We start from the raw sequence: 11,481 nt of genomic DNA, 5'->3' as shown, positions 1-11,481 counted from the left end.
TCTCTGATTGGAATTCCAGGTATGTGATCGAGACCTTCAAGATGCTCAATTAACTCTCTCGCTGCCAAGGGGGCTGCATCTAGTTTTAAAACAAAGTCTATAATATGTGAGGTCATTTACCTACAGCAGCCCAGAAAAATACAAAAATACATTTTTAAAACTACATTTGTATATGCAGCTCGCATTTTTGGCAATGTTTATTACTTTAATCATGCATTAAAGGGACAGTGTAATGTAAAATTTTCCCCCTTTTAGTTTGTTTCCAGTTATCAATGTTTACCTGCTGGAGTGTATTAAATTGTTTACAAATAGCTCATTTACCTTTATTTTTACATCTGACATAACTGTTTTTGACCGTTTTAATACTTAACTATTGGCTATAGAAAAGCTATGTAAACATAGCCAGTAGACAAAATGATGCTCCCAGTGGGAAGTAGGAGAGATAAGTAATAATATTTTTACATTTTCAGTTGTTACCTTTAAGTACTGGGCTTTGGTACAGACAGGGATAAGATAAGGAAGTGATAAAATAAGGAGATTTGATTTCCATACAAATTCAGCCCACTTTAATGGGTTGTAGTAGCAAAGATCAAAAGCAGTTATTTCATATACAAAAAAACATAAAAGAGCAATTTCTTATACATTTTATATTCTGCAGCTATAACAAGTCATTGGAAACACAATAAGGAGGAAACAGTTTTACAGCAGGATATTTAAACATGTTAAAAATGTATTTATTGCTTTAAAAACATGGTAATTTATTATTATTATTATTATTATTTTTAAATTGTTGTTGCAATTTTAAAGGACAGAAAGTGTTCAACCGATCTTCGTGGTAAACGCTCACTAGCTGATAAGATCTTCGTGGTAAACGCTCACTAGCTGATAAAAAACACCCACAGTTCTATTTGTGCACAATGACAAGCCCCACAAACACAAAAACACTTTTCTTCACAGGATTGTACATACAATACAAAATATCTAAAATGTGCCTTTTAGATGCAACAAAGAAAACAAATATGTATTTCCTTTTGAAGGGATAAAGGAATAATTTTCATATAACTGCATGTAATAGACACTACTATAAGGAAGAATATGCACAGATACTGATCCAAAAATCCAGTATAAAACCTTTTAAATACTTACTTAGAACCTCCAAGTTTAACACTGTTGACAATGTTAGGCTGGGACACCCACTGAAAGGGGCTGGGTGAACAAAAACAGACAGTAGTTCAAGGAATTAATTTTTCCATCTAATCTGCATGATTTTATATCTGTTTTGAAAGGGACAGTAAAGTCAAAATGTCAGCTCTCGTGATTCAGTTAGAGTTTGCAATTTTAAACATCTTTCTAATGTACTTATATTACCTTTTTTTTTAAGCATTTCTAGGTAGGATCAGTAGCTGCAATGCACTTTTGAGAGCTAGCTGCTGATTGGTGGCTGCACATATATGCATCTTGTCATTAGCTCCAAGTAGTGCATTGCTGCTACTTCAGCAAAGGATACCAAAAAAATTAAGTACATTACAACATTTTTTTTAAATTGTGTGCTCTATCTGAATTATGAAATAAAATTGTGTTTCTTGTCCCTTTAAGTGGTTTCATCCACCTAGTACTACGTTTTTTTATCAAAACCAATCAAAGATCCTATTGATCCAATTATTGTAATATTCTCTACCAATTCTGCAAGGGAGACATTCAATGTATCTACTACCTGAGCAGCAAACTATTGCTTTCTCACACTATTTCTTAGGCTTACATTTTCTAACCCCACAGAACAACATTTTTTCTACATCAACACTAATTAATTCTAGCTCTAAGGAATTTTGTGGCGCAATACAAATAAACAATAATAATTATTATAATTCCAAGAAATATGTTGTGTGGCGCAGTTTCATATTACTTACATAACTCCAGGATGATAGGATGGGTATCAAAGGTCAAATCTATGCCTCAAAGCCAAATAATATGAATCATATTGTTATTATGATTCATTTACAAACAGCAATCATCATATTATAATACACCAGTACAGGGTTGGCTCCAAGGGGGGGCATTGGGGGGCAATGCCCACCCAAATGGAATGCTGTGCCCCCTCAAAAAATATTGATATGATCATACGCTTTAAAAACAATAAATAAAATAATGAATTGTTATGTAATGCTGCATGCTGGGGGCGGAGTTAGCTGCTGAACTGTGAGGTTGCATCATGCATCTGCAAGGAGCTCCGTGTCTTCTTAACCTCTTATTTGGAATTGGAAGTTAATTAGAGATTATTTAGACTTATCTTTAACCATATTAATTTTACCTAACTATAGTGAGTTACTCATTTTCTTAAACAATAGACCATGATAAGAATATGATTGTATCATATAAATATAAATCTATAAATGGCTACCGGCTTCTATCGAGGCCTATTCTCCAAATGTTAATAGTGGGGGATAAGCCAGCCAGAAGCTACACTTTCCTGCAGAACATGTAGGTCTGCTCTTATTTTGACTCTCATACATGCTTTGTAAACGCGTGCCCCCTCATGAAAAAAAAAATGCCCCCCATTTCATTTGTTCTGGAGCCGACCCTGCACCAGTATGACATTAGCTATAAAGTGTATAGTAATGAAGATGCATTTATATGAATTGTACAGGGTAGAGTTCATGTCCATAACTAAATTAGCTTTAGAACATTTTTACATGAGATGATTAGACAGATGAACTTGTGATCTTAAATTATTATTATTATACTTTTTTACTCAGGGAACTCGTCAAACACATTAGTAGATAGACTCACAACACCATATAGAGTTCAATGGCCAGTAAAGTTTATAATTAACTTTACTTCAATGGATTAATTTGGGTACAAAATATATAATTACTCTTTAAATACTATTCTAAATTGCAGGATTGTTTGTTTAATTTACCCTTTAATTACTCCATTCACTGCCCCCCCATCACCCTGCAGCCATTGGCATAGCCCTTCCACTAACCAAGAGGAGACTGATTGCGCCAATAAACTTACTACAGCGCGCTCAAGGTGCTGCTGTTTCGCTGTCCTTTGACAGGTTGAGTAACTATATTACTATGCAACCATGGGGTGTACGGGAAAGAAGTTGGCAAAAGATGAATTTTAAAGTTAAATTAAACATGTAACCCTGCAATTTTGCATTTTGCGTACAAAGTAATCCATTGAGGTAAAGTCCATTATAATCTTTACTGCCCTATTCAATTGTGGAGCTATGATTACTGCAAGAGCTGAAACATAAGCTGACATTCTGCTGATGGGTTTGGCATATAGATTTGTGAGCTGGATTCTTGGGAAAATTTTAAAGGATTTGCAATAAAATTAATTTGTTTTATTATTTGGTTGCTGCAATCTACTGCTTTGATTCTTTTCAATTGTAGCATTCCTGTTTATATGAAAATTGCAGCACAATCAATGCTTAATTGATCACACAGAAACAGAACTATACACAAGATAGCAATCAAATGTGCCCCCAAATACACTTTACATACATGATATATATATCTAAGGAAAGGGTGAACACCCCAAAAGGTCACATTTAAGGATTTGAGTGATTCTTAAAGGGATACTAAACCCAATTTTTTTCTTAGGAGCCGGCACAATTTTGGTTCAGCACTCGGGTAGCTCTTGCTGGTTGGTGGCTAATGTATTGCATCTTTTTGGGGATTATAAAGTGTATATTGCACCCTGGTATTGAGACTTATTAGTTTGTGAGAGTGCAATTAATAGTGGACATATATAAACACCAGGCCTTATTTGATATTTGTATGTTTTCATTTTTGTGATAAGATTTATATCCTGTACAGTTGTTTTACCACCTCTGCTGGGAGGTTACTCAGCAGCTTATTCTGTGTACTATAACCCTACATTCTCCTAAGCCTATCATTGTCATCTGTCATGCATACTGTTTCTTATCTGCCACCTCTAGGTCAGACATATGCTTACTTTGTCTAAAGTATTGCTTTTCAAACACTTTTGCAATAATAAAACACCACTGCTGTTTCTTGAGTAAGAGGGAAGTATGGCGTGTGAAATAGGGTGACACCCAGAAAATGCCAAACTGCTCTAGTTGGGAACACAATCTAACAGCTAATACTCCAGGTAAATCCACAAAAGACATCAAAGCTTTGTCTGGACTAAGCATCTCCATCCTAAAGAGAATGTTTCAGAGTCAATAAAACTAATTCACACCTACTAATCCCCCAACTGGAGCAGGATCCTTTCAGTGAATGGGTTTCCAGGCTGCGGGCGATCTACACTTAAAGAACCTGTGAAAGGTGCATTAAAGAGAACCAAGTGTGAAAACACACACGTCCAGGCTTGTTCTAAGCCTAAACTCTAACGGCATTATGTTAGGCTCCATTTAGCTTCTCTAATCCCTCTCTGCCACCAGAAATTGACCATCAGTGTATTATAAGTATATATAAATGGCCTGTACGTAGAGTTAGGAGTTCACCCATGGTCCCATTGCATACTGTATGTGTATATAGTACTCAGAGTGCATCTGTGAGCATGTTTTTACTGCTATGACTGTAATCATCTGTTTGTGTGCCTGAGATGGAAGCAGTTTGTTTTTTATTACTAAATGTAGTCAATTATTTTACAAAGTCTGTCTGTGCTTTTTATTTATCATTTCTTACCCTAACAACCAATAAAACAATACTTATTGTCACAAATCATAAATTATGTCAAATCGCTCATTTGTACTTGGAATCCAAATGATCAATTACATTAAAATTATAGAAAAGAGAGAGAAATAAAGAAATGTTTGCTGTTTCCTGACATAGTGCAGCTAAATACAGATGTGTAACCATCTATCTATCTATCTATCTATCTATCTATCTATCTATCTATCTATCTATCTATCTATCGATCTATCTATATATATGTCTGATATAGCACAAAAAAATATCTGTCCTCACTGCATGTCTGTATCTATCGATCTATCTATCTATCTATCTATCTATCTATCTATCTATCTATGTCTGATATAGCACAAAAAAATATCTGTCCTCACTGCATGTCTGTATCTATCTATCTATCTATCTATCTATCTATCTATCTATCTATCTATCTATCTATCTATCTATCTATTTCCATGCTCACACATACACATGACATAATTATATTGATTATTATATTATTATTGTTTATTAAAAAAAGCATATAACATTTTAATGCATATGAATGCATTTCAAATTTTAAAAGAAGCTTTTTTTTCTCAATACACAAGCAGAAGCAAAAAAGCTCTTAATATAAGTTATTAGTGTTCAGGCGATGGCTTATACTGTGCATGGAGCCTCGTGTGCCAATATTTAGTGTCCCTACTCAAAGAGTGTGTAGTGGTGTATACTCATCAGCAATGATGAGTTATCGCCAACACAGTATATACTCTTGGAGCAGCAACGGTGTTGGAATGAGAGTGCATAGGACACTCTCTGCTATTGTTGAAATAGTGATAACTTTGCACAAGAAGAATTCTCGCTAATACGCGTGTGCAGCATTCCGTTCATGTACGTTTCCATTTTGTGATTTATGTCCATTTAACCCTGCATTTCATAGATGGCTAAGGTAGAGAAGAAAGCATATCACAATGATAGATAGATAAGATATATAGATAAATAGACAGGCAAAAATAAGAAGACACTGTAAGCTTAATAAAAAAGACAGTATTGGTTAAATAGTAAGAGTGGCAAAAGGAAAACCATAAAAATGAAGGCAAAAGGGAAGTGAAAGAGTGTCAGAAGGAGAAAGGGTGGGGGGCATAGAGTGAAAGAGAGGAAAGGGAGAAAAACATTCCAATACTGGGAATAGATGGGGCATGGAGGAGATTTACATAGTGAGTTGGGATATCCTGTGAAAGTCTGTAATTATCAGGTAATCTAGTGGAGTTGCTTGTCCTTTGTAAGGCAGCTGACCCTGCAAAATACCTCAAAGGGACCATATAGTTATAAAAGAACAATACTAATGTTGAGACTATACATTTGGAGAAAGCTTATGTTTTATGAGTGAGAAATATTAAAGCAGAACTTTGCACATTATTCTGTAAGAATTCATTTAAGGGCAAACCTAGGTTAGCAGGACTATTTAACCCTGTGTGTATATAAATATTTGTTTATGTCTATGTGTGTGTAATATTTAGCCTGTAAAGAGAGAGCTTACAAAATTTTATTTTATAACTCACCATCAGCTGGCTACACACTATAGTGGTTTAAGGTATATTAAGTATGAGAGGAGGGGTAAAATATACCCAGTGAGGGAGGGTCAGAGCCCAGGGAATGGGAGGAGCTGAGATAACATGGATAGGCTCCTGATTGATGTCAGTGGGTGGTCTTTTGCCTATAATTTGTCTTTCTGGGGGTGGGGATTTCAGGGGTTTCTTTAAAAGTCCTGAGTAAAGGCAGTACAGACAGATACATGTAACAGAAGCTATTGAGAACTCTGCTTTTTAAATCAGTCTCCAGTCTGCCTACAGAACTAAGCACCAGTCTGACTACAGAGAGAAACACCATCCTGCTACAGAGTTAAATGCCAGTTTGTCTACAAAGCCAAGTACCATCTTGTGTACAGTCTGCCTATAGAGCTAAGCACCATTCTGCCTACAGTGCTAAGTATCTGCTTACAGCCTGCCTGCAGAGGAAAGCACAACACAATCGTCTTCCTAAGCACCATCCTGCTTTACAGCTAAGTACCATTGTGGCTACAGAACTAAGCATCTTTTGCTCCAGGGCCAGACACCACTCTGCATAGGATGGGTTCTGATTATCCAATAGGAGGAGAGGAGTATGACTATGCATATTACTCAAATGAGTACTCAAATGAATCAGACATCTTGGACCAATGTGACAACTCTGACTGGAATTTATCCTTCTCGCTACTACCTGTCCTGTATATGCTGGTTTTTGTATTGGGACTGTCAGGAAATGGAGTGGTGATTTTTACAGTGTGGAAGGCAAAACCCAAGAGGAGGTCTGCAGATACCTATATAGGTAACCTTGCCTTAGCAGATCTGGCTTTTGTGGTGACTCTCCCTCTGTGGGCCACATACACTGCCCTGGGCTTTCACTGGCCCTTTGGTTCGGCACTGTGCAAGCTTAGCAGCTACCTAGTCCTTCTAAATATGTATGCCAGTGTTTTCTGCCTCAGTTGCCTCAGCTTTGACCGTTACCTGGCCATTGTCCACTCTCTATCTAGTGCACGGCTACGCTCACGATCTTCAATGTTCATTTCCTTGGCTATCATCTGGCTCCTGGCAGGAGTACTGGCATTACCCAGTTTAATTTTGCGAGACACTCGCGTGGACAGGATAAACAATATTACTGTCTGTGACATGGACTTCAGCAGTGTATCCAGCAAGCAAAATGAGCAATTTTGGATTGGAGGGCTTAGCCTCTTGAATACAGTGCTAGGTTTCCTCATCCCTGTACTCCTTATGACTGTTTTCTATTGTTTCATTGGAGGAAAAGTAACTATGCATTTCCAGAACCTTAAAAAAGAAGAGCAAAAGAAGAAGAGGCTTCTCAAAATAATCATCACTTTGGTTGTTGTGTTTGCCATCTGCTGGCTTCCCTTTCATATCCTTAAAACTATCCACTTCCTAAATTTAATGGATTTCCTGTATCTCTCCTGCCCTGTCCAGAGTCTCATTGTCCGTCTGCATCCCTATGCCACCTGCCTGGCATACATAAACAGTTGCCTCAACCCTTTCCTTTATGCCTTCTTTGACTTGAGATTTCGCTCTCAATGCTTTTTTTTTTTTGGACTTAAAAAAACCATCCATGGACAGATCAGCAACACCTCCTCCAGTCTAAGTGCACAAACTCAAAAATCTGAAATACACTCTTTTGCAACTAAGGTTTGAAAGGGGTGTGAGAAGCAAAGACACTGTTCTTAAGACATTCAGCTAATTGAACTTTATCTTGCAGAAAGTGATGGACATCTGCTGATAATGGAATAGGGCTTTCAAAGTGTGCTGGATCTGCACACTGGAGTCTGAGTGATTCCCCCCTTTTAGTGCTAGTCTGGCTTTGCCAAGAAGACAGCAGACGTGCCTTAATGACTCCAGGACATCAAAGCCTCACTTGGTCCCTCTCTGTGATGCAAGAGAGCTGGTCGGATGCAGTGAGAGATACTGTTTTATGGGGTTTGTGACTGTTGAACATACCAATTTGATTCTGATATAAATCAGGTATCAAAAACATTTTATCTTGAACAATTTCTTTTCCACTGGCTAAAACCATGTGTATATTTGGCTTGTTTGAGCACTTGAATAACATTTATAGCTTATGTCTAACACACCATGTAATGATAATTTCTAGAGCTTTTAAACAGAGGGAACTTATTTAACCATCACTGTCACGGTATACAATGTAATGCACTCAGTGGGTTAAAGCTGAATTTTTAACAGATTGTGCTCAGTTACTGATATCTGCTATGCATTATTGTGACATTTGTGTGATTGCTTACTTTGTGATTAACATAAAAGACAAATCCTGTAATGTAACCACCCTGTTCCAAGCAGCGTAGACTAAAGTGTATTCATTAAGCTGGCAATTAATGTGTTAAAGTCTGATAAAATAAGCAGCTGTTTAGAAGTTCACAATTTAGTTGCTAAAAAAGCCATCAAACCATTGCAGAGCAATGCAATTACATTCCAAGCAACTAAAGAAAATGTGTGTTTGCTCCCTATACATATATATATATATCCCCTCGGAGAGGGGCCATTTTGTTATACGTATAACTTTTTTCTATGATGTAATAAAAACAAAATATGTGAATTTTTAAAAAATGTGTGTGTCCATTTTATTGAAAATAATGTAGGTCACTGGAAGAAATAGAATTGCATTTTACTTCTGTGATAAACCATAACAATCTCAAAATCACTCATGATAGTTTTGATACTAATACTCTTTGCTAAATGTGTAACAGAAATTAAAGAAAAAATGTAGAACAAATGTATATATATATATATATATATGGCACCGAGCTAAATCTATATGCCTTACTGCATAAAAATATATTACCATAAATACACAAAATCATAAAAAAAGACTTATGTTGTACATACTATGTGCACCAGACACTGAGTAATGGAAAAAAGCAGGACAATGACTTTTTAAATCCCGAAATCCATTTTATTATATAAGAAGCACTGTGCAAACAAGAAGCTTACACCTCAACCAAAAAACAGTTGATCCCGTAAATGGTAAATATACACACAATTATTAGTGGGGTAGATTATGTAATGTCTCTTTCTAACCTCTAATTCCTGTTATTCTATAGAGCCTAATTTGTAATGGATGAAGAAAGGTATGAACTTAAAGGCACAGTAAAGTAAAAATTAAACTTCAATTGATTGGATAGAACATGACCTTTCAATGCATTCAATTTTGTTTACTTCTCTTGTTATCCTTTGTTAAAGAGTTATCTTAGGTGAGCTCAGGAGTGTGCATGTGTGTCTAGCCATCTGGCAGCAATGTTTGCAACATTGTTTATAGCAAAGTTATACATAGATACAAACACTGCCACCATAGACTGCTAAAGACATGTGAACGCTCCTGAGCTTGCATCAGCCAACCTACCTTTTCTGTTCAAGAAATGATACCAAGAGAACAAAGCAAATTTAGTAATAGAAGTTGGAGAGAGAAATGATTCTACACCGATGTGTCTGAGAACTGACTGTGTTTGTGTGTGTGTTTATAACATTATGTGTGTGTTACATTGTACCTCAGTGTGTTTGCGTGTGTATGTATAACATTGTGTATATGTATAAAACTGTGTGTGTTACATTGTACCTCAGTGTGTTTGTGTGTGTGTATAACATTGTGTGTATGACATTATACCTGTGTGTGTAACATTATGCATGTGTGTATGTATAAAACAGTGTGTGTTACATTGTACCTCAGTGTGTTTGTGTGTGTATGTATAACATTGTGTGTATGACATTATGCCTGTGTGTGTTACATTATGCATGTGTGTATGTATAAAACTGTGTGTGTTACATTGTACCTCAGTGTGTTTGTGTGTGTATGACATTATGCCTGTGTGTGTTACATTATGCATGTGTGTATGTATAAAACTGTGTGTGTTACATTGTACCTCAGTGTGTTTGTGTGTGTATGACAATATGCCTGTGTGTGTAACATTATGCATGTGTGTATGTATAAAACTGTGTGTGTTACATTGTACCTCAGTGTGTTTGTGTGTGTGTATAACATTGTGTGTATGACATTATACCTGTGTGTGTAACATTAAGCATGTGTGTATGTATAAAACTGTGTGTGTTACACACACAAACACACTGAGGTACAATGTAACACACACAGTTTTATACATACACACATGCTTAATGTTACACACACAGGTATAATGTCATACACACAATGTTATACACACACACAAACACACTGAGGTACAATGTAACACACACAGTTTTATACATACACACATGCATAATGTTACACACACAGGCATATTGTCATACACACACAAACACACTGAGGTACAATGTAACACACACAGTTTTATACATACACACATGCATAATGTTACACACACAGGTATAATGTCATACACACAATGTTATACACACACACAAACACACTGAGGTACAATGTATGTATAACATTGTGTGTATGACATTATACCTGTGTGTGTAACATTATGCATGTGTGTATGTATAAAACTGTGTGTGTTACATTGTACCTCAGTGTGTTTGTGTGTGTATGTATAACATTGTGTGTATGACATTATGCCTGTGTGTGTTACATTATGCATGTGTGTATGTATAAAACTGTGTGTGTTACATTGTACCTCAGTGTGTTTGTGTGTGTATGTATAACATTGTGTGTATGACATTATGCTTGTGTGTGTTACATTGTACCTCACTGTGTTTGTGTGTGTATGTATAACATTGTGTGTATGACATTATACCTGTGTGTGTAACATTATGCATGTGTCTATGTATAAAACTGTGTGTTACATTGTACCTCAGTGTGTTTGTGTGTGTGTTTATAACATTGTGTGTGTGTTACATTGTACCTCAGTGTGTTTGCGTGTGTATGTATAAAACTGTGTGTGTTACATTGTACCTCAGTGTGTTTGTGTGTGTGTATAACATTGTGTGTATGACATTATACCTGTGTGTGTAACATTATGCATGTGTCTATGTATAAAACTGTGTGTGTTACATTGTACCTCAGTGTGTTTGTGTGTGTATGTATAACATTGTGTGTATGACATTATGCCTGTGTGTGTTACATTATGCATGTGTGTATGTATAAAACTGTGTGTGTTACATTGTACCTCAGTGTGTTTGTGTGTGTATGACAATATGCCTGTGTGTGTAACATTATGCATGTGTGTATGTATACAACTGTGTGTATTACATTGTACTTCAGTGTGTTTGTGTGTGTATGTATAACATTGTGTGTATGACATTATGCCTGTGTGTGTTACATTATG

General features: G+C 36.2%; 1 protein-coding gene across 1 annotated transcript; it reads left to right on the top strand.

Annotated features, from left to right (window-relative positions):
• Positions 1 to 6,445: 6,445 nt before the first annotated feature.
• Positions 6,446 to 8,806, top strand: LOC128647849 (apelin receptor B-like). Its single transcript, XM_053700559.1, has one exon. It carries the CDS (start codon positions 6,770 to 6,772, stop codon positions 7,877 to 7,879), a length of 1,110 nt encoding a protein of 369 aa, XP_053556534.1. The 5' UTR covers positions 6,446 to 6,769; the 3' UTR covers positions 7,880 to 8,806.
• The last annotated feature ends 2,675 nt before the right edge of the window (positions 8,807 to 11,481 follow it).

This window comes from Bombina bombina, chromosome 2, assembly GCF_027579735.1.
Source record: "Bombina bombina isolate aBomBom1 chromosome 2, aBomBom1.pri, whole genome shotgun sequence".
Taxonomy (NCBI): Eukaryota; Metazoa; Chordata; class Amphibia; order Anura; family Bombinatoridae; genus Bombina; species Bombina bombina.
Note: the sequence above shows the minus strand (reverse complement) of the source record. Positions and strands in the feature narration are given on the sequence as shown.

Excerpts from the sequence above, each read along its gene's own strand:
- LOC128647849 (XM_053700559.1), top strand. The coding sequence starts at position 6,770 with ATGGGTTCTGATTATCCAATAGGAGGAGAGGAGTATGACTATGCATAT.